The sequence below is a fragment of the Arvicanthis niloticus genome, chromosome 8 (genome assembly GCF_011762505.2).
Source record: "Arvicanthis niloticus isolate mArvNil1 chromosome 8, mArvNil1.pat.X, whole genome shotgun sequence".
Classification (NCBI taxonomy): domain Eukaryota; kingdom Metazoa; phylum Chordata; class Mammalia; order Rodentia; family Muridae; genus Arvicanthis; species Arvicanthis niloticus.
Window position 1 is genome coordinate 32,989,864 of NC_047665.1, and position 26,456 is coordinate 33,016,319.

General features: G+C 41.3%; 1 protein-coding gene across 3 annotated transcripts in view; it reads left to right on the forward strand.

Annotated features, from left to right (window-relative positions):
- The window catches only part of Cdkal1 (CDKAL1 threonylcarbamoyladenosine tRNA methylthiotransferase), a 521,362-nt gene that overhangs the window by 394,312 nt on the left and 100,594 nt on the right, over positions 1–26,456 (forward strand). For 2 of the 3 annotated variants that reach the window (XR_013112201.1, XM_034511047.2), the window contains exon 13: positions 9,266–9,328. Coding sequence is in view for 2 of the 3 variants with exons in the window: in XM_034511047.2 (XP_034366938.1) it covers positions 9,266–9,328 (63 nt within the window). In the remaining variant the exon portion in view is untranslated. Of the gene's footprint in view, positions 1–9,265; positions 9,329–21,635; positions 21,745–26,456 lie in introns of all 3 variants that reach the window. The other variant, XM_076939217.1, reaches the window with a different exon arrangement.

Genomic DNA, 26,456 nt, shown 5'->3' on the forward strand with positions numbered 1-26,456 from the left:
GTATGAAGAATTACCTTTGTTAGTTTTCAGCTCTTACTAGAGACTAACGAGTAAAGTCTTCCTGGGGCTTACAAGTGTGTTTTGTTTTCCCTATTGTCACAGAAGAGACCTCTTACAGAACAGTAAGAAAACATTCCTATGCCTCAGAAAAAGCAGAGGAACTGGCTAGGGATGTGGCTCAATAGCAGAATATATTTTATTTGATTTGATTATTTTATTTGTAGTTATTTGTTTGTTGGCTGCTTGCTTGCTTGCTTGCTTGTGTAAGGCTCTGAGTTCCATCCTCAGCAACGTGAGTAACAATAAGGTTAGCAGGTAAGATTAGAAGGCCTTTTGTGTTTTTTCATGTACTAGAGGGTGCACACCAGCCATTCCACATCAGTTTTCCAACTGGTTTCTGAAATTTTGAGGTTTGCAATTTATATTCCAGGGACCCTTTTTCTTCCTCCTTCCTGGGCTTTCATGGATGATTTCTGTCTCAGGACCACCATTGACAGACTGGCAATAGGAGCATGAGATTGTTGACTGACCCCTGGTATTGTCAGTGCTTTTAATTAAGCTTCTGATGCTTTCCACACATGGCATAGTAACATGCTAGGCTTATTAAATGAGTTTTCCCTTTCTTATCCAAAGCATTCACCAACTTAGGTATGTAGTATCAGCCTGCTCTGCAGCCCAAGCTCAGTGTGGCCCAGGGGCTTCATGGAGAGAGAAGCTATGTTGTAAGTAAGGGAAGAGGTTAGGAAGCAAGGCAAAGCTGAAGGCATAGTGTAGAGCTGAAGATGCAAAGTTCCTGATGATGGCAAGAACTGAAGGATGTTAGGGAACTGGCCTAGTAGCATAGAAGTCAGAAGCCAGCTTAAGGAGCATCCTGGATCTCAAATTTAACCATGCCTTGAAAACAGCCAGCTTTCTAAAGTCCCACAAGACTAATTAAATCGGAGACACTAGGGAGGGCAGAAGCATCAGACATTCTTGCCTGCAGCAAGGGGCGGATACCGCTGGCATATTCCAACCACCTCTTGGCCTTAGGAAGCTCTGAGCAGACAGCTAGCCAGCCAGGGTCAGTAGACACATCTCTCCTCCCTCTCTCCATTATCTTCATATGTGATTTCATGCCAGTCCTGCTTCAAATGGCACCAGCATGCTCAGAGCCCCCAAGCCTGTGGCCCACATGCTCTCTGCTGAGCACCAACTTCTTCTCATTACTTTCCAGATGGCTCCCAGCCAATTCTTTTCCCTCCTCCAGCCTGCTTGTTCATGCCTATTCTTCATTCCATGGAAGAGCTGAAGCCAGCCTCTTGGAATCTCTGTTGTTTCTTCTCTGATATACTGTGAGTTAGTTACTAGCTGCCAGCCATCCTGCCTCTCAGCTTGGATAATCCAGCTCACCCTTTCACCTCGCCCAAGTTTTCCCTTGAGTATTATCATTTGATTGGGATGGTTTCAGTAGCATGGATAGTTTCTCACTCTACCTTGGGAGGGATTGATCTTGGTCTGGCTGGGCTCCATCTTTAATATCTCTAGGGACTTCTTTCTGAATCCCAAGTTTGTCCATTTGTTGCTATGGCAGTGCATATCATGTCTTTTGCTCATTTAACCTTTCCTTTTTACAAACCAACTGTAGGGGTGATATTTAGAAAGCAGTGCCCGGTCCAGTTTGTTCCCTGGCAGCCTCCATGTTCCCACTGCTCCTCGGCTCTAACCAGAGCTCTGGCTAGCTAGATCCACAGGCCCTGGCACCCATGAGCCGCCAACGTGGGGGATGGCTCTGCCAATCCACCACACTGTATCCACAAAGCTCGGCTGAACCCCAGACAATATCTGCCATCCTCGCAGTACCCAGTAGAAATGAGACTCTTAAAGCTTAATGATTATCCAAAGGATTTATGTATTTAGAAATGCTTAATCAACAAGGTGCCCACACAATTAGAGTTGTTACCCAATATCTAACCTTTTGATAGAAGTTGTTACCCAGGACAGCTTTCAACCCATCCGTGGTTCTCCATGGCTGACAGCCTCCTTCTTCCCCTCCCCTTCCTTTATTTCTTTCCCCCCCTTCCTCTGTTTCTCCCCTTCCATTCCTCTCTTTCTCTCCCAGCTCCACTTCTACTGCCTAATCACCCAGTTCCACTGCGAATACAATGTAGCAGAATAAGTATCCTGCTACAACCAACTCTGTCTGTTTTGTATGTGTGCCTATACTCAGTCTGTTTCCTCACCATCTGTAAATGACACCACTGCCTGTCAACTCAGTTTTGTGGAAGCCTAAGCTGCCAAGCAAGCGGTACTCTGTTCCTTCAACCCAATGCTGTCACATTGCAGAGGGAACTTAATGGCCCCACTGTTGTCTGTGTCCTAGCAGCAAAGAGTAAGAATTAGACTTCCTGTAGAGGAAACAAGCTAGAAGATCACCTCATACATGAAACCTCAAGTATGTCTCTCATACTATACCCTGAGTGCCTCCTATCTTGTCCTTGACTTGGAGGCCATTTCTTCTAAGACAGTGGTTCTCAATCTGTGAGACATGACCTCTTTGGGGGCTGTATATCAGATATTTACATTATAATTCATAACAGTAGCAAAATTACAGTTATGAAGTAGCAGTGAACTAATTTAAGGTTGGGGGTCAGCACAACATGAAGAACTGTATTAAAGGGTCTCAGCATCAGAAAGGTTGAGAAGCAGTATAAGACCTGGTCCTTGCTGTTCCTCTCAGATCCTACCTTCCCCATTAGCCACTATGGCCCTCACTTGTTCGTTTATATATCTTTAAGTAATCCTGTCTGTGTGTGTGTGTGTGTGTGTGTGTGTGCGCGCGCGCGCGCGCGCGCGTGCACACAGACAGACTAGAGGATAACCGTGCACTTTAGTTCTCTCCTTCCACCCTTACGTGGGTTCTTCAGATAGGTCTAGATCACCAAGCTACCTAGAAAACACCTCTACCCACTGAGCCATCTTTCTGGTCCCCATCTGTTTACATCTGAAACGTCTTGGTTATTATGGCCCTGTTAACTTAGAATGTGCTTCTGACTTTCCTCCTGAGGGTCTGTCCCTATCCGTTACTCCTAATTCTCCTTTATTCTCCTGTGACATTATTTTCAGGCATAGATAGCTCTCTTAGTGCTTTGCAGGCTGTAACTGTCATGTTCCCTCAGTCATCCCTATGTGGCCTAGAAGTCAGCTACTCAGAACACGGTAATCTAGTTTGTAGTATCTAGGCCCCGTATCGTCCTCTCTTGTCTTTCTGCTGTGGTCTTCCAGTTGCTCAGTTAACTACTCCTTATACTCCCTACCAGCAAAGGAGCCAGGAAAAAAAAGAGTCTGTTGAAACTCAAGCTTGCCCCTTTCAGCTCCGTTCCACACAGCTTGTTGTGTTATGTATGAGGCAGTACTCTGCAATCCCTTGTCATTCCTCAGTATCCATAGGTAGAAGTGAAGTCCTGTGTTCTTATAGCAGGTTTATTCAAGAAGTTCAGATATAGAGTAAGGTACTGAAACAATTTGACTTAGACAGTAGAGAAGAAAAGCAAGAGCACTGGACATTGCCCCAACTCACGTGAAGCATGTCCCCTGCCCACTGGGAGCTTCACAATGTGTGTTCTGTTACGTACTCCTTTTTTTTTTTTTTTTTTTTTTTTTTTTTTTTTTGCATTTTCAAGACAGGGTTTCTTTGTGTAGCCTTGGCTGCCCTGGAACAAGCTCTGTAGACCAGGGTAGGCTGGCGTCTCGAACTCACAGAGGTCACTGGCCTCTGCCTCCTGAGTGCTGGGACTAAATGTGTGCTACATCACTACCCAGTTGCATAGTCTTGATAGAAGTTGAAATTGTTACAACATCAGCAACATGCTCTGTTCAAAAGCAGGGCTTAAGCTTCGTTTGTTTTTTTTTTTTTGTTTTGTTTTTTTTTCTAAAAAAGAGTTGTGCATAAATATAGAGCTGTTTCTGACCTTAGGGAGAGAATACTAATTAAGTTTGTGAAGGGAGATAGAAGGGAAAGTGTGGATCTCCTTTATAAAAAATAAACCATTACTTAGTAAAGTAAACAAACCTTAATGAAAAGAAGTGGAAGAAAAGGAATCCAATGTAGCTGTTCTGACACACTTGCACACTGCCTTGTTTTGGAAGCCAGCCACAGCCGGTAGACAGCGGAGCTCTGCATTCTCTAGCGCTGCCATCCATGCACGGGATCTATGATGAAGATACCTTGATAGTACCTTGGAAGATTCTGAGAGAAACGTTTGCCAAGCCACGCTGGTTACAAGTCTATCTCGTGGCATGTTCTACGTGTTTACTTTTTAAATGCTTGGAGGATTCGCAGGTGGCTGCAGGACTGAGATGTTTATTTGAACAGGCTGAAAAGCAGGAGGTTGTTTCGACCTGTGCTCTGATGCAATAGGAAAATGCCTAATTATTCCACTTGGGGCTCAGCTTTTGGTCTTGATTAAAGCTGCTCAGAGCATAGCTCAGTAATTCCTGTTTGAGAAGCATGCTTGCTACCAATGACGGCCACATCTTCATCATTCACATGTACAACACTTGAGGCTTCAGGCCCAACACTTAGTAAAAGATTTCTTCTTGAAGTTTCTGTGATGTACAGTCACAGGATACATCTAGAAAGGCTATGAAAACCCCAGATCTATTTCAGCCTGCTCCAGAACCTGACTGGCAGTATTCTCTGACTTCCTCTAGAATGCTCTGGAAGATCAGTCATTAAAAAAAAAAAAGAGAGAGAGAGAGAGAGAGAGACAGCTGGTTGTTGTCCTCACTGGTTCATTGTTATGCATCAGGATACAGGCCATGATTGCTGTCATCCATCTTCAGACAACAGGTAGAAGGAGCAGGGCATCTTTCTGGAAAGCTGTTTACTTGATTTTCAGTCCAGCGGATGCCTAGCTGGTATGTTAGGGAGAAAGACACTAAACCCAAGTGACTGACTTTTTTCTGCAAAGAGCCAGATAGTAAACACCTTATGGTTTGTAGGAATCACATTCTCTGTTGGGACCACTCAGCTCTGCTTTTGGAGCATGAAAGCATTCACAAATGAATGAGTGTGGCTATGTTTCAATAAAACTTTATTTATTTGACTGTATGTGTGAGGGAATCTGACTGCATATGCGGGGTTATGTGTGTGTAGGCCACAGGCAAACCTCGGAAACCATTCCTTAGGAGTCATCTTATATTTTGAGACCTTCTCTCTCATTAGCTTGGAGCTTGAGGATTAGGCTAGTCTATTTGGTCAGAAAACTTTAAGAATGTGCTTATTCGCACCTCAACAGAGCCAGCATTACAGGCATGTGACATTATGTTGGCCTTTTACCTAATTTCTAGGAACTGGACTGAGGTCCTCAGGCTTTAATGGCAAGCACTTCACCAACTGAACTATCTCCCCAGGCCTCAACAAAACTCACTTATGAGAACAGGAGTTAGCCTAGATTGGGCCCATGACCATAACTTAACTGTGGGGAGCTGACAGAAGGCGGCTATCATCCTTGCAGCCATCTTGAGCCATATACCCTGATAAGAGATTTGATTACAATAGCCTACAACAGCTGACCACACTCTGATAACATCTTGCATTAGATACCCAGGATCTTCCCTTGAGTGTGTAAGACTTAAAGCTGTGATTCAGAGCGGAGACTTAAGGGCGTGACTTAGAGATCAGATTTAGAGACAAGGCCTAAGGGCATGACTTAAAGGCGTGACTTAGAGGAGTGGCTTAGAAGTGAGACATATAAAAGGCGAGAGGCAGACAGAAGAGTTCAGTACAACTTGGAACTAGGAATTAGGTTAGACAGTACAACTTGGAGTTAGTTATTAGACATTAGGAGTACAACTTGGAGTAGGAATTAGGCATTGAGGGAGAAGACACTTGGACTAGAGAACTCGGAAGAAGGATTATTAGGTATTAGGCACTTAGCACTTGGAACTAGAAACTTGGAATTTGGAGTCACTAGGGACTAGAAACTAGGGACTAGGAACTCAAGACTTGGGATTTGGACTAGGAAGAGAAACTGAAGAATAAACGGGATTGAATCACACTCAGCGTAGTCTCCATTCCTCACTCACTCTCTTGCTGAACCCAGACCCTAGGACTAGAACAGCTTGGGACAGTGCGGGCTAACAAGTTAGTCCCCAAGGCTTTTGGCGGTACGGGTTTCAACATTGACAGAGCAGTCCGAGACATTTTGGCCCCCAAACGTGGGGTAGTGCAGTTCTCAACATTTCTGGCCCCCAAGCGTGGGGCAGCTCGGGCTGCAACAACTTACCACCCTTTGCTATGCATTTCAGAAATGCATCATTGGCTATATAACTGATTTCAAGGGAGGGATATCTCTGACATGCAGATAGCACTGTTGATGCATTTATTTTTATGACCATAGCCAGAACGCTACTAAATGTATGCATAATTTGTTGGTTGTCAGAAGTAGAGTTCTATTTCTTTCCTGGGTTTTCCCCCCTCTTTGAGGGGATCTAAATACCATTATTTAATTACCTTTATCTCCTTTCTTTCCCAAATCACTTGAATTAGTTTATCACAGAAGGTATGTGTAGGCCGGGGTTGGGAGGGTGCAACTCAGTGGAAGAACTTATGTTTAACTTGCATTAAGTCCTAGTCTTCTTCACAGTGAAATAAAAAGAAATCAAAATCAAGTTAAAAGGTGCACGTGGGTTTGGGCTATCCAAACACACATTAGAAAGAAAGCCACACAAAACAACCCTTGTCATTTCTTACTCGCCTGCCAGCTCCTGCTGGTAAGAGGCCCATTTGTGAGGCTGCTCAGCCTTCAGGCACTTCCTAAGTTGATTGTTGGTGTGGTTCCCATCTTATCTTCACTAGCATAATTTCCTTTCAAGGGAAAAAAAAAATGCCTCAATGTGTTACATCAAGTCTCCCACTAAAGGAAGTGTTGGTCTCTCTCTCTCTCTCTCTCTCTCTCTCTCTCTCTCTCTCTCTCTCTCTCTCTCTTTCTCTCTTTTCTTTTGACTGAAGTGTAGCCAAGAACCATTCCACCAAGTAAGTAGGTGTAAAGGAAGGAAAGAGAAAATCATAAGCTAATGAAAACTTTGGTGGACAAGTGACAGTTCTAAATAGACTCTGAGGCTCATAGGACAAACGTTTCATTAACCAAGGGAACTGGTTTCTATTTCCTTAAAGACATATCTCTGCTGTGCAGGCAGAAAGAAATTGGGAGTTATATCGGAAGCATTGCTTAAGAGGGAGCAGAAGAGGCAGGAACTTCAGCAGAAAAAGATGTCTATCAGTGGGCATCAGAATGTGTGACAAACAAGGCCAACTGATTGGAAATGATGCCTATGGAATTCTTCCTCTCAAGATAATTTTCCTACAGAGCTATTCCATTTCACAACTTTGAGAGTGTATAAATGACTTTCATATGCGACCATAATTATGATCAGACCCAAGTCAGATCCTGGCAGTCAGGAGGTATGTGGTGAACATATAACATGAAGACTCTGGAGCAGGTAGCAAATATCTCCCTAGGCCTCCTGGATAATCAGCAAGCGTTCATTCAAACGGAAGCACTTCTGTTGCTTGTTAGTTGGCTATCACAGATGTTATGGGTCACTTGCATGACAGAATTTTAAGATATAGCAGAGGTTGATTCCATGATGAAAAGAGATAAATATCATGAATCTTCAGTAAGCAGAGAAAGTATTGTGTGTCTGTTCTACAAGACACATACATAGTTATGCAAGTTTAGAAAAAAAAATCTAACTTAAATGGAGAAGAAAACACCTGCAGAGTGCCTGTCTCAAGTTGTGATCCCTCCTTCAATCCTGGTGCAAAGGCAAACTGAAAGGAACAGCACCGGGGGCATGCAGTTTTGCCATGCCGGAGTTATACGCATGCATACAATTTGATCCTGAAACTAGACATGCACAATTTATTTCTTAAAATGATATAAACTTTCAGGCTTATAGAAATGTTTATGCAAAGATTGCCCTTGTATCAAAACTTGATACAAGGTTAGCCTGGTGTAGTGGAGCATACCTTCAATCCCAGCACTCACGAGGCTGGACCAGTAGGATAGTAAGTTACATGCGACCCTTGAGTATGTAGTGATGCCTTGTCTCATAAAATAAGCAAACAAAAAAAAATGATTTGCCAGAAAGATTTGGATTTCTAAAGCTTTGGAGTTTCAGAGCGCCTGTGAGTGAATGAGAGTCTGTGTACACATGCAAGTTAAGTTTGGCGATGAGGAAGTATGAACTAGAAAGCAGATGTCACTAGTGTCAAACAGCCTTCTACCTCTGACATCCCATCTGTGTATGTGAGTTCCATGTGTACACGCTTGTGCACAAAATTGATATGGACTCATATAAGCATATAGTGGCAAGCAAATAAGCCTCTTTTCAATTTGACTGTGATAAAAGAACCTTGTATTTATCCTTGTCACAGCCTGGGGAGCAAGCTTGAGAAGTCCTGCATAGAGTCCAGGTTTAGCTTGAGAAGAGCGCATCATTAGAAATGAAGGGCCTTGTCTCTTTATAGCTGCCTGTGAGGCTTATGATAGTTATATGCTTCTCTGCCTCAAGTATGTCATTGATTCATTAAGCCATTATTTGTTGAGTACATACTGTGTATAGGATACATCACGCTGGGTACCAGGCTGTAGAATAGTGTGGTAATGAAGGTGCCCTCCCACCCCCAGCTGCAGGCTCAAGCAGACAAACTCAAGATGTTTCAGGCAACCTGGTGCAGCAATGTCACTCAAGTCAATGGTAATGCTTGAGGATCAGTTGGTGGCATTAAAATGGAGTTGAAAACATCCCATAAAAATGAGCTAACGTTCCTTTCTCTTCACTGTAGGTAGTTTCTAGCTGTGTTCTTAGAAACGGTTTGAGATGGTAGTGAGTTTTAATTACAAACCTTCTATATCCACAGTTGTCAACCTATTGGCTGTGACCCCTTTGGCAAAACTCTATCTTCAAAAATACTTACATTATGGTGCATAACAGTAGCAAAATTATATTTGTGAGTTAGCAATGAAATAACTTTATGGTTGGGGGTCACCGCAACATAAGGAACTGTATTGAAGGGTTGCAGCATTAGGAAGGTTGTGAACCTTTGTTCTAGGAAGAGGTAGCCTGCCTGCTACATGACAGTTGAGCTATATAACTATCAGTTGATTGGTGTCTGCTTGCACCAAGCTATAGTCTATCTATAGGCAGATAGAAAAATATATAGACATATATTTTTTGCTACCCGTCAACTGAAATATTTGTGGTTTTTCTTCTACAGAAAAAACAAAGGACAAAAGATCTTTCTCGGGTGTTTCATTCCTACAATCCTTATGATCACAAGGTAAGCAAAGCAGGTGATTAGTATGTTTGGGATTAGAGTGTTCAATCGCAATCCCTGTTCTAAACATGTAGTGGGAGTGCTTAGCTGTGATGGCTCCAGGCCTAGAGCTTCCTAAATAGATGGCACAGGTTTCATGAATATGTCATGATTTTTAAATACATTACCAATCATACTTGTATTTCTGTTTTTGAAACGTCTTATAAGTTGAATAGAAAATGTCTGTTTTTGAACTGAATAGCCTGCAGTTTTTTCATGTTGGAATGTAGTTACAGGGGGGCTGGAGTTGTTCTGTGGAAGCTCTTACCCAACATGCATGAAGCCACTGGCTCACTCCCCAGCTCTGCCCCAAACCAAACCAAGTTTAGCTATACAGTATTCGTGAAGTGTTGAAAATGTGGGTATTCTCTTGATGGAGGTGGTGATTACTATTTTAGTTGATCAATGTTTTCTTTTGAAAGACTATGATGAGTTAACCAGGCTTTGCAATTGGTAGAGACAAGTGAAACTTTTACTATCAAATCTTGAGTCTCTGTTCTTCTGATGCTTACTATGCTAGGCAAATAATATGTACAAGAAGCAGCACACAGCCTGACATCTGAACTGCCCTTACCAAGACTAACAAGGTGGAAGATCAAGATGTAAGGCCCCCTGTGTTCCCTCCTACTGCTCAGTAAAGCCCACAGCCCTTCCCATACAGTTTATGCCCAAACTTTCTACCCCATGTATTTGCACAACTTCCATGTATATTTACCTATAAGCACTCCCCCACATATTTGTCAAGGACAAGGACTCCTTTAAAAAGTTCAGAAATCAGGGATTGGAGAGATGTCTCAGAAGTTAAGAGTATTGGTTCCTCTTCTAGAAGACTCTGGTCCAATTCCCTGTGCACACATAGTGACTCACAACCATCTATTTCTCCTCTCCCAGGACATTCAGAGTCCTCATCTCACCTCCACAGACACTGCCCATGGGTGATGTGCAAACATGCATGCAGGCAAAATGCCTATATACCTAAAATATATATACTTTTTAAGCTCAAAAATCATGTGCTGAAGGCCAACATTAGAACTCCTAACACTCCACATGGTGAAACACATCACAGGTTTTATGAGGTTTGTATGAAATCTCTATGCCATGAAATGTTCCAATAAATTTGTTAATTTGAGGTGATTTCAGAAGCAAACAAAAAAATTTACACAGTTAAAATTCTACTATAAATGTGAATCTTTACCTGTGAACTTGCTGGCAGACATAGTGGGAAGTTTTCAACCAGCAAAAATAAGTAATGTGAAAATCCCATTTCTCATTGAGCATAATAGAGAGATATCTAGATTCAAGAGACAAAATGAATGTGCCAATAGTTGATGGAACTTCAAAGAACTTAGAGTTTCTAGTGTGTAACGTGGGACTAATTGACTTTATTTCCAGAAAATTTTAACAGAAGTGTTTATGCTTTGTGGAGATGTGTGATACTAAAAACTATCATTTCATGGTAATTTTTTTTTCCAACCTCAGTCAGTTACTTTGCTGAAAGGAGGGATTCATTTGAAAAAGACTGGGAATCAGTGACATAATAGTCATGTGACATCATTGGCCCAAGACTGGCAGACTGGCCAAACTGCTGTGAGGAGTGTTGTTTACCCTGCATGAGACCATTTAATTAGCATAAGTCCGATAACAAATAAGGTTAGCACTTAACAACAAATTTTCAAAAGCTTTGACAAATCAAAGGTTTTGCTTGAGTTGTCTGAATTTTTCCTACTTTTATCATTTTTAAAATTCACAGATGAGGGAAATTCTTTATTCTTTTACTAGAACTCTTAATGGAGCCTACCCATCTGTAGCTCCTACTAGCTTTCTCGTCATATCCTTTGTGGCATTGTATCAGAGTTACCCAGAAGATTCTGGCTTCGTCTTGTGAGGGAGGACTTTGTTCTCCTACAAATTAGTCATTGGCAGTGAAGAAATGAGTAGAAATGTTAGATGGCATTCCTTTTGATATCTACGCTCAGATCGGTAGTAAATTATTATGAGGAGCTAGCCTGCTACATGAGTGAATTTGAGCCTATAAAAGTTGGTCTGTCTTTTATTCTATATGTTTGTAGAGAAGGGGAAGGCAGGTGTAGGCAACTCCAGGGTCCCTTAGTAACCTCCTCCCATTTTTCTAAGCTCTGTGCATGCAAGTATTAACCAAACTATTCTTACTTCATCGTTGATTGTAATGTTCACAAAGACTAGAGCCATAGGAAGACATGAGCATGTACTGTCTTCCCCATTTATAGTGTGTCTTTCCCCTTACCATAAATAGAATAATAGTGTGTATTTCACACTACTTTGTCATTTTAATTATCCAATTACAGTCAGGCAAAACCATTTTCCAGATAGATGGGTTTGAGTATAAAATGTTTTACAAGATGTGGTTAAAGTTGATTCAAACATCTCATGTGCAGTAAGATTTCTGGAGTGATCTTTAGAAAAATATACATGTGTATTGTAAATGAAAGCTTACATAAAATAAAACATCACTTGTCTGGAACTGCTTTAAAAAATTCCAAGAAAGAGTAGATACTGTACATGAAGTAAGCTGAGCCATGTGTTGACAATTATGGAACCTGAATGACAGCTTTGTGGGGGTTTGTTCTTCTGTGTATTTTACTATATGATTGAAACTTTCCATAATACCAGAGATGGGAGACTAAAATAAACGTAGGCTTGGGCTTGAGTGAATGTCCTCATATTCATCTCTCCCTGGCTATGTTTGTAATGTGAATTTTTTTCTTAATGTTCTTGAAGAAGGAAAACTCAGCATTTCAGTGGTGGGTTCAGGATGCCGAGTGAGCTCAGAAATGGAACTACTGTGCTTCAGCTGGAGCAGCTTCCTGCGATTTCATCCCAGTTTACAGTGGTCAGTGAAATGATAGACACTCTCACTGCTAAGTGCTAAAATGCTTGTCATTCCAGAGGTAGTGAGTGTTCCTTGTCTCAGGGGTCAGGTGTGTTCCCTCTGTCACCCACCCCCTTCACCACAGCCAGGCCAGTTCCTGCCTAAGCCCAGACTAGGAAAGTCACCAGGCTAAACAAACATGCTGCTCCAGTGAGACTGGTTCATTTCGTGATCACATCCTAAAGCTTTTGTGTAGGTAGCAAATGGTCACTTGCTTTTCTCTTAAACGCTATTGGAAAAAGCAAGCAAAGCTGAACAGCAAAGTGTGCACCTGAACAGATGCTGGGAAACATTGCTTAGCTTGGAAATGGGGCTGAGGATACTTGAAAATGAAGAGCTTTGTTTTGGATGGTTGTCTCTCCATTAAAAAAAAAAAAAATGTTGCCAAGAATTTTTACAATAATAACTTTTTTAAAGGCCATATAAATTTATTTGACCAATGCATGTTTTCTTTTATCCATTCTAATTGAAGGGAACATCAGGAGACACAGCCCAAAATAGCAGGGAATCTGGTTATATTTTATCCAATTTTGCTCTTTGCTATTTTAATATCTAAAACTTATAATTTCTGAAAATAGCACAGTAACTGTCAGGAGAGGTTACCTACCTGCAGGTCTTCCAGGGCACAAGGTGTCAATCCAGAACTGAGTTTTCCTTTCTGTAAGTCACGGGTAAGTCAGGGCAGGATATAATTAGAATAGCCATATTAAAGGCATGCCAACTAACATGTTGTGTGGAGTATCTTTATCCTGAAGGAAATATTATGCACATAAAAGATGCATCTTTTTCTTTCTCTTTGTCTTTCTTTTTCTTGTTAGATTTTTATCAGAACCTATGTGCTCAGGGGAAATCTAAGTTTATTAGCTGAACATAGATGTTTATAATCTGCTAATGTAGAAAAATTGTTATGAAATATGAAACCGCTTTGAAAGGAAAAAGTTAGAAACTGCAGGTCTGCAGCAGCTTTTAATATCTGCAAAGCTGAGTAAGTTCTAAACCAGTTAATTTAAATGAATGAACCCGTTTCTCCCACCAAGGGCATCCCTAGTGGGCTATCACTGTCACACTCTCTAGGTTTTGTGAGACCTGCTTCATGTTTCCTATAGCAGCCAGCTGTATTAAGAATTTTTCTCTATACATTGATATAAGCAAGTGGACATGCTTCAAGGAAAAAGTCAGTATGCGTCTTCTGCATTTGTTGAAGTGGGCTTTGTCTTTTGATGATGACTACTATTTAACATATATTTCATCAAATTGCAAACGTTCACATGTCTCAGAAAGTAGCAGTGTATGAATGCACTTGACAGCTTTACCTCTAAAGAGAAAGAAAGTGAACACCAGTGCTTGCCTCAGCACATGATCTTACTTATGCAGTGATCTGGTTAACTCAAAATATAACTCAGAATTGTCCAGAGAGCCAACCTAGCCCAGAGTCCTCAGAGGACTGTGTAAATCCCTCACCCCACCTCATCCACCAACAGTCTATTCTTTTATTTAAATCCACTCTTATACCAATATACCTATCTGCTTGCCCAAACCACATAGTCAGCCCCAGCAGCAATTTAGAAACAGGTAGTTACTGCTTTAAGAGTCCAGAGCTCTGGGAAGAAGTGGCAGCCTTACACAGGAAAGAAGAACTGCTATAAAGACAGAGCCCCTGAAGTGCCACTGCCAGGACCATTTAATTTAGACCCCAAGACCCAGATACCCTAATGCATTTTAAGAACCCCAGGGCTAATCATTAGGATTAGTTTACATCATGAAACACATGATTGAAAACAGTAAAGATGTATATATTCTATCTTTGGAAACATTGGTGTTCTAGGGGGAAAATATACTTGTCTTAAAGGTGTTTGGGATCAGCTCATTCCTGGAAGAGGTTTGAGTAGATGAAGTATTACCATAGAGTTGGACATGTGTGAATGAATGGTCAGGTGCAGGGACAGCAAAGGTGAGTGAACGTATGAGCTGAAGCATGTCGACCAGCATGGCCCACACTAAGTATTTATTAATCAGCTTCTGTGAAGTATATGCTTTTTTAAATTATGATGTTTTCATCTTACGGATAGTTTGAGAGTGATAGATAGATAACTCAGCTGCTAAAACCGTTGCCATGAAAGCACAAGGATCTGAGTTCAATCCCCAAAATCCAGAGGAAAAAAACTATACCTAGTATGTAGCACACACTTTTAATCTCAATTCTTGGGCTTAGTAGCCCATCAACTAGCATATTTGGTGACCTCTAGGCCAGTGAGAGACTAATCTCATAAATCAATAAAGGTAGACATCTCTGGCAGCTAAAGATGACCTTGCGCTTCCACAAGCACATGCACCCATGCTTCCACAGCTACTACCCACAGGTACAGGCATACAAACATGGGTCTGTGTGCACACATATATACATATGGGAAGATTGTTTCAGTGACTCGGTAGCTACCTCAGTAGTACAGTTCTTTCCTAGTGTGCATAGGCCATTATCTTGTTCCTGGAATCATGGCTGCTTCTCCCCACCCCCCAAAACCAAAAGATTACTGTAGACCTAACATGACATAATTGTTATGATGTATTAGTATATTTTAGCTGTGTGTCTGTGTATACATGTTTTCATGTGTATGGGCACATGTAGCAATGTTCAAACATGCATGCACATGTGTGAACAAGCAAAGTTGACGGCATCTTCCTCTCCATTTTATGCATTGACTCCCTCAGTGGATCTCTCACTGAACCTAAAGCTGGCCAATTCCAGTTAGTCTGGCCAGTTAGCTCACCTGGGGACCCAATGATGTCTGTATTTCAAGGGGTCATGTCACCATATCTCCCAAGCTTTATGTGGGTTCTAGGGATTCCTCCAGCCCTCACACTTGTATGGCAAGCACTTTATTTACTGAGCCTAGCGGAGGCACAACTTCATCTTATTATTTTACTTTATGTGTACATATGTTTTGCCTGAATGTATGTTTGTATATGGTATGTACACAATGACTATGGAATCCAGAAGAGGACAAGTAATTCCCTGGGAACTAGAGTTACAGACAGTTGTGAGCCACCATGTGGGTGCTGGGAATTGAACCCAGGAGATCAACTAGAGCTCTTAACAACTGAGCAATTTCTCAGTACACTCTAGTTTTTTATTATAATGCCAGACATACAAAAAGAGTTTATTTCAGTAATCCATACTTCCTAAGACTACCTTAAGAACTACTTATACAGACATGTCTGGGAATGTTTGGGAACTTATACAGACATATCTAGTAGTGGTCAGTGAAATTTTATACAGTAAAAAAATGTGAGGTGAAGTTTCATCAGCTCTGCTTTGGTCGGCTTGGGCTATGCTACTGTCCTTTCTTACCCAAGATGTTAGGTATTTTGGTGACACCAGTTTCATAAATACTTGCATCATATTTATAAGCAAAATGTACAGTCTCATCTCAGAAGCAATATATTGATGTCCATTAATCAGACTGTGTAGAGATACAAAGCAGCAACAGTTCTTTTACCTAGCTGTGGTACCCAGCTCCTGCTGTTTGAAGAATGATGGCTGCCGCCTTCAATCTGGAGGCTGCCACTGTGTTATCAAGCCCTCAACCCCCTCCTCCATACTCCCACATAACACAGCATCAGAGTACTATGAGCTGTGCTGAGAGAGAGAGAGAGAGAGAGAGAGAGAGAGAGAGAGAGAGAGAGAGAGAGAGAGAGAGAGAGAGGAGATGGGATTTGGATCCCTGCCTGCTGGCCCTACAGAGCCTTGAGCTATCTGCTGTCTGGAAATAGCAAATTCAGTTTTTAATTGATCCGGCACTCTATGGTAGCCAGATTTCTCATGGCATGTGCAGATAAAGAAACAAGTTATTGATCTGGCGTGTTGATGCCATGCTTAAAACAGTTCTGTAGCAGATTGCCCAAAGTCATTTGTGCATGTGACTCTATTTTCCATTTTTGGCAACGACGAAAAATGCTTTTAAAGTAATTTTAAGGATGTTGCTAAATATCAGGAGATTTTGATAAATGTCTAGTTGATGGCATTTCCTTACTGTTACATTGACACACATCCTTATACAAGTTACACTCCAGTTGTAGCCTCAGAATATAGGGATGTGAAACTGCAAGAAAAGATTAAATTCATTCCCTCAATTCCCATCTAAAGACAAACAAATGACCTAGAGTCAGAATAAAGCACACATGAACAGCCCTTTGAATATAAAACCTGCTTCCATTTATTAAAATGCCTTCCTTCTGGAGATGGCCATATGATTGTTACCATGGTTGTAGCCAGCTGTTTCTTTCTTTCCCAGACTGTCTAGCCTGTGCTAACCTAAACCAAAAGCTTTGGCCTCCTTTTATCTCTATCATATCTAAGTAGCAGGTCATGTTTCCCTGAGCCTAACTTTGATATTATATGTATATATTTTCCTTTAAATGGGATATTAACATTCAACATTATATTTTACATACTAGTCTAGTTTACAGTTTGCTACTGTAGCTGCAGGAATGGGGAGGTAAAAATAGCACACAGGGCAGTGATCCTCATGCTGTTAATATGATGAATATGATGCACCCTGAGACCCACAGGTACCAGAATTCTGCTCTGTGGGCTAGACAAAGAATGTACAATGATAGTAAAAGTCAAAGAGATCTTTATTATGGCCATGGGTTATAAAAAAACGTAACCATTAAAAGCCTACCATGTACCTTGCACCTCTCTTAGAACTTTGCATACACATAACTTATTAACCTTTACACTAGCTCTTGAAAGTGAGTACCCTTGAGCCAGTGGGATGGGTAGGATGGGTGGGGTAGGGTGCTTGCTGCATAGCCCTGGTGCCCCAGTTCAATTCCCAGAACCCATGTAAAGGTAAAAGGAGAGAACTGATTCCACAATGTTGTTCTTTAACATTCATATACATTCTGGGGCATATGTGCCTACATATGTACTGCACATGATAGATAGATAGATAGATAGATAGATAGATAGATAGATAGATAATCATACTATAAACAATAGACAGAGAAATGATAGATGGATAGATAGAAACAATAGAGAAAAATGATAGATCGATAGATATCACACATACTATAAACAATAGACAGAGAAATGATAGATGGATAGATAGGTTGATAGGTGGGTAGATAATCATACATACTATAAACAATAGACAGAAATGATAGATTGATGGATATCACACATACTATAAGCAGTAGACAGAAATGATAGATAGATAGATAGATAGATAGATAGATAGATAGATAGATAGATAGATAGATGACAGATAGATCACACATACTATAAACAATAGTTAGATAATTTTAAGGTTAGGCGTCCTGTACCCTGCCCTACCTATGAGGAATCTGAAATACAGAGAGGTTAAGAAACTGAATAGGTTGCACAGCTAAATTTTCAAAGAAGTCTTGCTCCAGAGTATATGCCCATTACTTCTGTGACACGAATAACTGGAAATTAAGAGTAACCATTGTTCTGATAATAGGTAGATTGGCAAACACAGCTTCTACTCAGGGCTGACATGGGCCTTCTTCCCTTCTGTCTCCTTAACTACAAATTACAGTATACATGTAAATATGAATAGAAATAAGAGACAGAACAGGTTCCCCAGCCTGATTAATTCAAAATTCAGCCTAGGAAGAAGAAACATACTTAAGCTGGGTATTGGGACTGTTTCATTACAGAAGCTAGCCAAGGGCTCTTGGCCATTGCTGGGCATCCAGATCCTCACAGTACATTGTCCAATTCCTTCTTTGAACCTCCTCATAGGGCTTATGGAAATCAAGTGGCAGAGTGGTCTCAGACCCAAAACACAGGCGCTAGCCAAGCAGAGAAATGGGCAGGGCCAGAACTCAAGAACCTAAAACACTGAGAAAAGCTGAGGAGAGTCATGATTCATGGATCTTGGAAGTGACAGCAGGGCAGTGTAGGAGCAGAGAAAAAAATCTGCCCTGTCCCTTACACACACACACACACACACACACACACACACACACAATGCAGGTTCTATTTGCAACAACTTGTGAGTAGAAAATACTTCCATAGGCCAACAATTGATTCTTGGGGTTTTTTATGCTATTAAGACATAATCTCAGTCAGTATTCTGAGCACTGTTGAAGTGTGTATGAGAACACCATCCTCTAGAGAGTGGCAAGAGAGTTTTGCATATGTGAGAAAATGAAAGCTCCCCCTGACTTCCTTTTATGGGTATTTCTAAGGAGTACCAGTAATAGAGGAAAACCAATCACAATCAAAGCAATGATTCTAAAAATTGATTGAGATGTTAGTTCCTATGTTTCAAATTATTTATCAACACTGAAAGCATCTGTGTCTCCTGTCACTGGTGATTTACTGTTTCTGCTGCTTCTGGTATCCTGTGGAGAGGGCTTGCCTTAGGCCCAGCACCAGGGTCTGGCTGCTCATCCCTGTTCATCTCCTTCTGCTCAGGTCACTAGAGCTTACCCTCTGCTGTGGCTCCCTGTCTCCAGTCAGTCTGGGTAGCTATGATTTTTCTCTCTTCATGATACCATGGTCTCAATACATACCCTACCCCTTGAACCTTTTTTTCCATGTCTCCCCAGCCTTATCTAATTATACTCATGAACCTTACTCATTCCCAGGCAAATGACAGATGTGGTCACCCCAGTGCTGTGGTAGGCTCAGAGTTGTATGCAGGGTTCCCAGAGTCTGCAAATTAGAACACGAGGCACCCAACTTAATCATAATTCCAGGTCAAAGTGGCCACTTTTTAACATAAGTGTAATTGCATGTGCCCCATGTATTGCATTGTTTTGTAGTTGCACTAAAACATGTATTCATTGTTCTTTCTGAAATAGATATCAAGCTGTACATTCTTGTCTTCGTTTGCCAACATGCATTCCACATGGATTATACACTTCATTTGGGCAGGTGGAGTCAAAACATTAAAATGGGAAACATTTAACATAGTGGAGTAAAATAAAACTGATTTTCAGGGCCTGGCTCTTGCATCAAATTCACTTGGTGATCTTGCTATGTCTTGGGTTCTGTTCATAGCACTCACACTGGGCAGCTTACAACTATGTGAACTCCAGCTCTAGGCACTCCAGTGTTCTCTCTCTCCAAGTCTCCACAGATACATGCAACCTCCCACATCTGTACATAGTTAAATAAACAAACAAACAAACAAAAAATTTTCAGACCTTCCCTTCATTCATTTTCTGCCTAGAGGACCAAGTGACAGCTAACAAATGTCACACAAAGCTTATCAAGCATTTATTTGCATTTTTTAAAAAGAGAAAACAACTTACTAAAATCAGACTCTCATAAAGTTTAGGAAAATATTAACCTGGGAAGTCTTTTTAAAATGTTTTTTGAAGTTATAAGGAGAAATTAAATTAAAACATGCTGATATCATATCTTCAAGAAAGGTGCATTTTAACCACCTCCCCTAGACTTTGCTTCTCAAAAGTGCAGCTTGCCATAAAATAAAATTAATGACTTATTTTTAGCTGTTTATTTTATTGAGATATGCTGAAAATCCCTGATAGTGACATGTCACAGGCGTGCACTGGAAAAGTCAGGGCTCTTGCCAGTGCTTTTAGTGACATGTCACAGGTGTGCACTGGAGAAGTCAGGGCTCTTGCCAGTGCTTTTAGTGACATGTCACAGGCGTGCACTGGAGAAGTCAGGGCTCTTGCCAGTGCTTTTAGTGACATGTCACAGGCGTGCACTGGAGAAGTCAGGGCTCCTGCCAGTGCTTTTAGTGACATGTCACAGGCGTGCACTGGAGAAGTCGGGGCTCCTGCCAGTGCTTTTAGTGACATGTCACAGGTGTGCACTGGAGAAGTCAGGGCTCTTGCCAGTGCTTTTAGTGACATGTCACAGGCGTGCACTGGAGAAGTCAGGGCTCTTGCCAGTGCTTTTAGTGACATGTCACAGGCGTGCACTGGGGAAGTCGGGGCTCCTGCCAGTGCTTTTAGTGACATGTCACAGGCGTGCACTGGGGAAGTCGGGGCTCTTGCCAGTGCTTTTAGTGACATGTCACAGGCGTGCACTGGAGAAGTCGGGGCTCTTGCCAGTGCTTTTAGTGACATGTCACAGGCGTGCACTGGAGAAGTCGGGGCTCTTGCCAGTGCTTTTAGTGACATGTCACAGGTGTGCACTGGAGAAGTCGGGGCTCCTGCCAGTGCTTTTAGTGACATGTCACGGGTGTGCACTGGAGAAGTCGGGGCTCTTGCCAGTGCTTTTAGTGACATGTCACAGGCATGCACTGGAGAAGTCAGGGCTCCTGCTGCTGCCTTGGCTTCCACTCGTCTGCTGCCATTCTGAGGCTGCTGAGAGTCCTGTAATTTCTGGTGTCTGGGTTGATACTCTTGGGGGAGGGACTCCCCAGGCCTGGTTCCTCTTTTTCAGCAAATTATTAAGTGACTGAAAGGCCCCAATATTTAAATGATTGCCACTTTTTTTGAGGTTAGATTCTGAGTTGCATGAAGCAATTGCCAAAATTCTGACTAGAGATAATAGTGAATAGAAAGTATTTCCCTGGGCCAATCACCTGGTCCCTTTGGGGTTTGTTTGTTTTACAATATTAGGAAGACATAATTATAGAATGCCTTTCTGGCACTTTTGAAAATGTGTATGTTAATCCTCTTTTGGAAGGTATAGGAGAAGTGAAAACAAGAGTCTCACTCTGTAGCCCAGCATGGTCTGGAACTCCTGGCAATCCTCCTGCCTTAACCTCACAAGTACTGGGCTTACACTATTCACAGCTTCCATTGTCTTCTCTTGACATTGGAAAACTAGTTTCAACATCTGAGAAGAATATACATTCCAAACTGCTGCTAATGATGGTAAAGGTGTTCTAGTTCAACATTTGGTCTTAAGGTGCCTTTTAACGCTTAAATGTATCTCTTTTTAAAAATATTTTTATTGAAAACATTTTCATGCAAAATGCTTTGATCAAACCTCTAGATGTATCTTAAGTGCAAATAAAAGTACAAGAACTGTAAAGACTCAAGTTCTTTGTGTATAAGTGTATTCCATTTTAATAATTGGAAAGTAGAATAATCTAGTGATTTTATAGGAAATAAAATTCTCTAATTTGGGCTTTTAAAGCTACTTATTTGTCCTTATTATTGTATTTGTCATTATAATGTAATATAAAATGAGAATTTTAAGTGAGACAGCAGAGGTTTGGAGTCCATGTTGCCCACCCTTTTTTCCCATTAGTAACTCCAGTCTCCTTCTGTTTTCTGTTGTCTCATGTTCTTTTGCCCTGCAGGCTGCTTCTCTTTCCCTGTCCATAACTCAGATTCCTGTTTTATTAGTATTTCCCCACACAGATGCTTAGATGGTCTGGCTTATTGCTTTCCTTTGTATTCCAGCTGGGGGTGTCATTTGTGAGCTCTGCAGCACAGTGCATCATAGCCTTGATTTCTGCTCTACTGGAGAGGGTACCAGAGCATTCAGCAGTACATGTGTCCATTTTCACTGGTAAGAGCAGACTGATGAGGCCATTGGATTCACATGTCTGCTGTTTAGTAAAGAATGGATATTCTCAGCCTGTTAAATTCTTACTAATCCTTCAAGACCCAGCTTAATTCTACCTCATTCACCTCTTGTCTAATATACATGGAAGGTTTTCTTCTGGAACTTGTGTGTACCTTTGTTATCTTTAGAGATCAGATGTGATGCTTGCAATCCAATGGGACATGGGGGGAGATGGTAGCAAGCATCACTTTGTATTTATTGTGCTTTGTCACTTACTCACTTGCTGATGTCATAGTTTACCTTACTCTCCTGGGAACATCTTGAGATAGGGCCCGAAGCTTGCATTTCTTCCCCTTTCACCATGGAAGACCTTGAATTGAGGGTACAACTTTGATATTTTATTTCTTCCTATGAAAGAATGCTAAGATATTTTATTCATATCTTAGCAAGGTAGGGTGGTTGCTCATCATCCCACAGCAGATGCAGGGCTGGAATTGAGTCTTCTCATTCTAGTTTGATGCTTTGTGTGGGAGGACATAGCAGGGATGTGGTAATAGCCCCAGAGTATGAGTCATAGCACATACTCCCCAGCTGTGGAGAGCATACTAAGATAGTTTTTCATTTTCAATTATAAAACAGGTAATTTCTCGACACCATATTCAAAGAAAGTCTTCCTGCTGGCCTTGTCCCGCAGACTCCCAGGCCCCTCTCCAAAGGCAACAGTTGTTTCTGGTTTTGTATGCATGCTTTTAGAGTTATTTTACACATATTGGTACATGCTTTTTCAAATTCAAACACTAAAGCACCGTGCATTCTTTTATTTCTTTCTTTTTACTTTACTGTGTATCTTGGAGATTGCTCCAATCATTACCTAAAGAGCTGCCACATTTCTTTTTCAAAATACCCCAGAACAGGTGTTGACCATATTTGTTTAAGTAGATTCTTATCTCCAGATCTTGGAGTGGTCTCTGGTCTTTTGATCTTACAGTGTCGTACCATATAATCTTATAAATATGCCATTGAGTGCTGGTTCATCCATTACCTGTAAGAAAGCTCTAGAAGACTGTCTGGGTGTTAGACGTATGTGTTTTAAGTCATTGCTGGTATCTTCGGGGGCCCACATTACCACACATTTCCAGCAGTGCTTTCTGATGGTACTTCTTTCTCCACACTCAACATACTGTCTCAACTAACTTTTCAAATCTTTTTTGTAAAGGAGAAAATATATGCCTTATTGTTTTAAATTTTTCATGTGAGGGTATTTTCTCAATTATTATAAAGAACTCTAAAAATATTATTTAGTCTTCATAAATAGCAACCTCCACAGTTCAAGCCTCTGATTTTTGCACATACCAGCTATGTGATATTGGCAAGAGGTGTATGCTTTACCTAAGTTTCTTCCTCTATAAAATCACACTACCATGCCATCTATTTCAATGTCACCATTAATTTATATAATGCTGTGAAAGAAAAAGACACTGTTCATTAGAGTGGTGCACATAAAAATGAGATTCTAACACATATAGGGGAAAACTTATCTTTGGGTTTCATGGTTTGAATGCTTAGTCCCCAGTTGGTGGAACAGTTTGGAAAGATTCAGTAGCTGGGGTCTTGGAGACAGTGTGTCTCTGAGAATGGACTTTGGGTTTTCAAAAGCCTGTGTTACTCCCAGTCAGCTCTCTCTCTCTGCTTTGTGCCTGTGAATCAGGATGGAAGCTTTCGGCTACTGCTCTAAAGCCATGTCTGCCTGCCTGCTGCTATGATCCCTGCCATGATGGTCAGAGACTCTAAGCATTTGGAGCTTTGAACTCTGATAAACATTTTCTTTTATAAGTTTTCTTGGTGTTGGTCATGTCTTAATTACAGCAATAGCCAAGTAACTAAGACATTGAGTCCATGAAGTTTACCTGTTTATGGGATTGTCGAGAGGATAAAATGCAATAGTGCCCAGTATATAACAGCTGCTCAGCAAATAGCTATTACTACAGTGAACATGCAGTTGCAAGGATGCTTACCCACCACTGTCATTTACCACACAGTACATTGTCAATAAGTATGCACTGTCAATAAGTATGATTGCTAGTCTAATATTATAGTTAACAGAATGTGAGCAGTGATTGTATCCCTGCTCATTCCTCATATGTAACATGGTGGCAGATGGGAAGTGCTGTGCTGTGTGAATATGAACTGACTGAAGGAATCTGTTTCTTCCAGAACTTAAGCAGAGTGTTCCAGTGTTGCACCCATAGAGTTTGAGGCTCTGTGGTCTTATTCCACTCTGCCCCCCTCTTCTACATACAAAACCTTGTTGACCTTGCCACGAAATGCTTGATTTCATTTTCACAATGAACTAGTCCTCTGGAGTCAAGGTTAAACACTTAAGAATCTTTACTCACAAAACAAAACAAACAAACAAACAAAAAAAAAACCTTACACTGAAAGGGTTCATAAAAATATAGTTTATAAGAAATTTTTTCCAAAGGTCCCAATGTATTCTATGTATGGAATCCTACTAAGAATTGAACAGGATTCATATGCACCCTACCTTTGGGTATTTACATTTTTATTATAATTTTTACAATATATGTATTCTTGAACTGTTGTTGAGTATATTTCCACTATGGGGAAGCTAGAGGAAGAAAGGTGGGGTTTTTGTTGGTTGTTGTTGTTGTTGTTTGCTGTGAATTGTCTACTTGAACTTAGACTTTTGTGGAGTTGTCATCTTCTTCCAGGCTGGCAGGATGTGACCTAAAGAGTATGCCCTTTACAGCATGGGCTCTGCTCCTTTAAGCTGTGTTTGAGTTGAACATTCTCTCACTGCCATCTGCCATAGTCTTCATTTAACTTGATGACATGTATTTCAGTATTTCCATGTGACACAGGTCTCTCTTTCATCTTTTTGAAATTTTATAAAGTAACTGATATAGTTACTTTAAGAAGAGGAGACATGGAATGAAAATGTGGAGTATTTTTATAAACATTAATAAGTAGGACTACATGAGAGAAGATTGGCAGATGTGTGGATGTACATAATATAGTAACATGCTAAAGGCAACATGAACTCAGCTAATGAGAGAATTAGCTGTGCTAACTCAACTCTCTTGAAAGCTCATGTCATCTGGCTGTATTATTTTCCCCCACCTTGTCAGTGGTGGTAAAATTCTCAACTGCTTAGAGTATACTCAGATGTAAACCCAGTATCACTGCCTTAAGCATAGTCAAAGGTACCAGAGTTGTCTGAACCTGTCCATCCTAGCACAGCCTGTCTTCTCTCGGGCCTTTATGGGAAGGACCCCCCCCCCCATCCTCTCCCTTGTCATGAGTGCTGAACACGGCTGGAGTTCACTGGGTGCATCACAGACCACTTTTACCACAGATCCATTTGCCAGTGTGTGTATCTGACTTTACAATCACCTTTTACTTTCTTGAAAAGATCAAAAAGGTCGAAACCTGAAAGTTTGCTCTGAAAAGTTGAGGTGAAGCTAGAGACTCCTGTTAAAACAGCACCTGATTCTGCAGTGAGGCATAGGGCAGCAGATTAAAATTGTTCCTCATCCATCACCAAATGAGTGCCCCAGAGGTCAGTAGCCATTCGTACTCGAGGTACAGGAGAGCTAGCTCTCAGACTGACTATTAATTTACTTTTTACTTTTTCAGTACTGGAGAAGTTTGAACCTAAATTCAGCAGTTGTGATTCAATGTATTCATTTTCATATACAGCCAAATGCTCTTTATTCTTGAATGAAAGATCTTTTCCAACCTGTGTTTTCGTAATGACGTCTGAATCTATAAGAGACTTGTCCTTAAAACTTCTCTCAAGGTGGCAGAATACTTACCTAAGTCTGTAAGTTTCCTGGCATTCAGAAGATATATTCCTAACACATAACCACCAGAGTTCCTTCCATTTTCTCTCTTCTCTTTAGATTTCTCTTCATTGGAGTCTCCCTCGGATGCTGCTGGCCATTACCAGCCATGTTGGCTCCCGTACATCCCAACATGCATACAGCAGACTTCACAGCATCTCTCCTTAAATGGTGCCTCTGCCCGGGGCTGTGCCTGAGCTCCTCAGGGCCTCCCTACCTGCCCTGTGACAAAGGCTCACATGTGTGCTGTGTACCACCTTGCCAAAGAGCTACAGGGCGACCCAGCTTCTCAGCCACAAGCAGAAAACCAGTCTGAGCTTTTCTCTGTCCCAGATGTGACCTCATCCTCTCTGTGGCCCTTACCTTTGTGCCAGCCTTTGACAGTATTCATGTGAGCTTCTTCTTCTCTTTCACACTAGTATTTCCATTTCTATTCTCAGTGACCTCTTCCAAACCCAACCATTCCACTACATTGCCAGGCAGAGACTTGTGACCTACTGTCTTGTCTAGACCTTGTTTGACCTCATTGCAACAAACCTCCTGGCCCTGGGTCATTTCTAGAACAAAGCCCCAGCAAGGTACCCTAAGCCTCTCTGTAGCTAGTAGCTTCTTTTTTTTAAATTATAAGAAAAAAAATTATACTTCTTGTTTGTGTGTATGTACCTGTTTGAGTTTATGTGCACCATGCATTTGCAGGAGCATGTTGAGGCTACAAGAGGGAATCAGACCCCCTTAAAGGCATTATAAATGTTTGTGAGCTAATACATGGTGACTGGAAACCAAACTTGGGTCCTCTGCAAGCAGCAGCATACACTCTTAACCACTGAGCCATGTCTCTGGCCCTATGGGAGC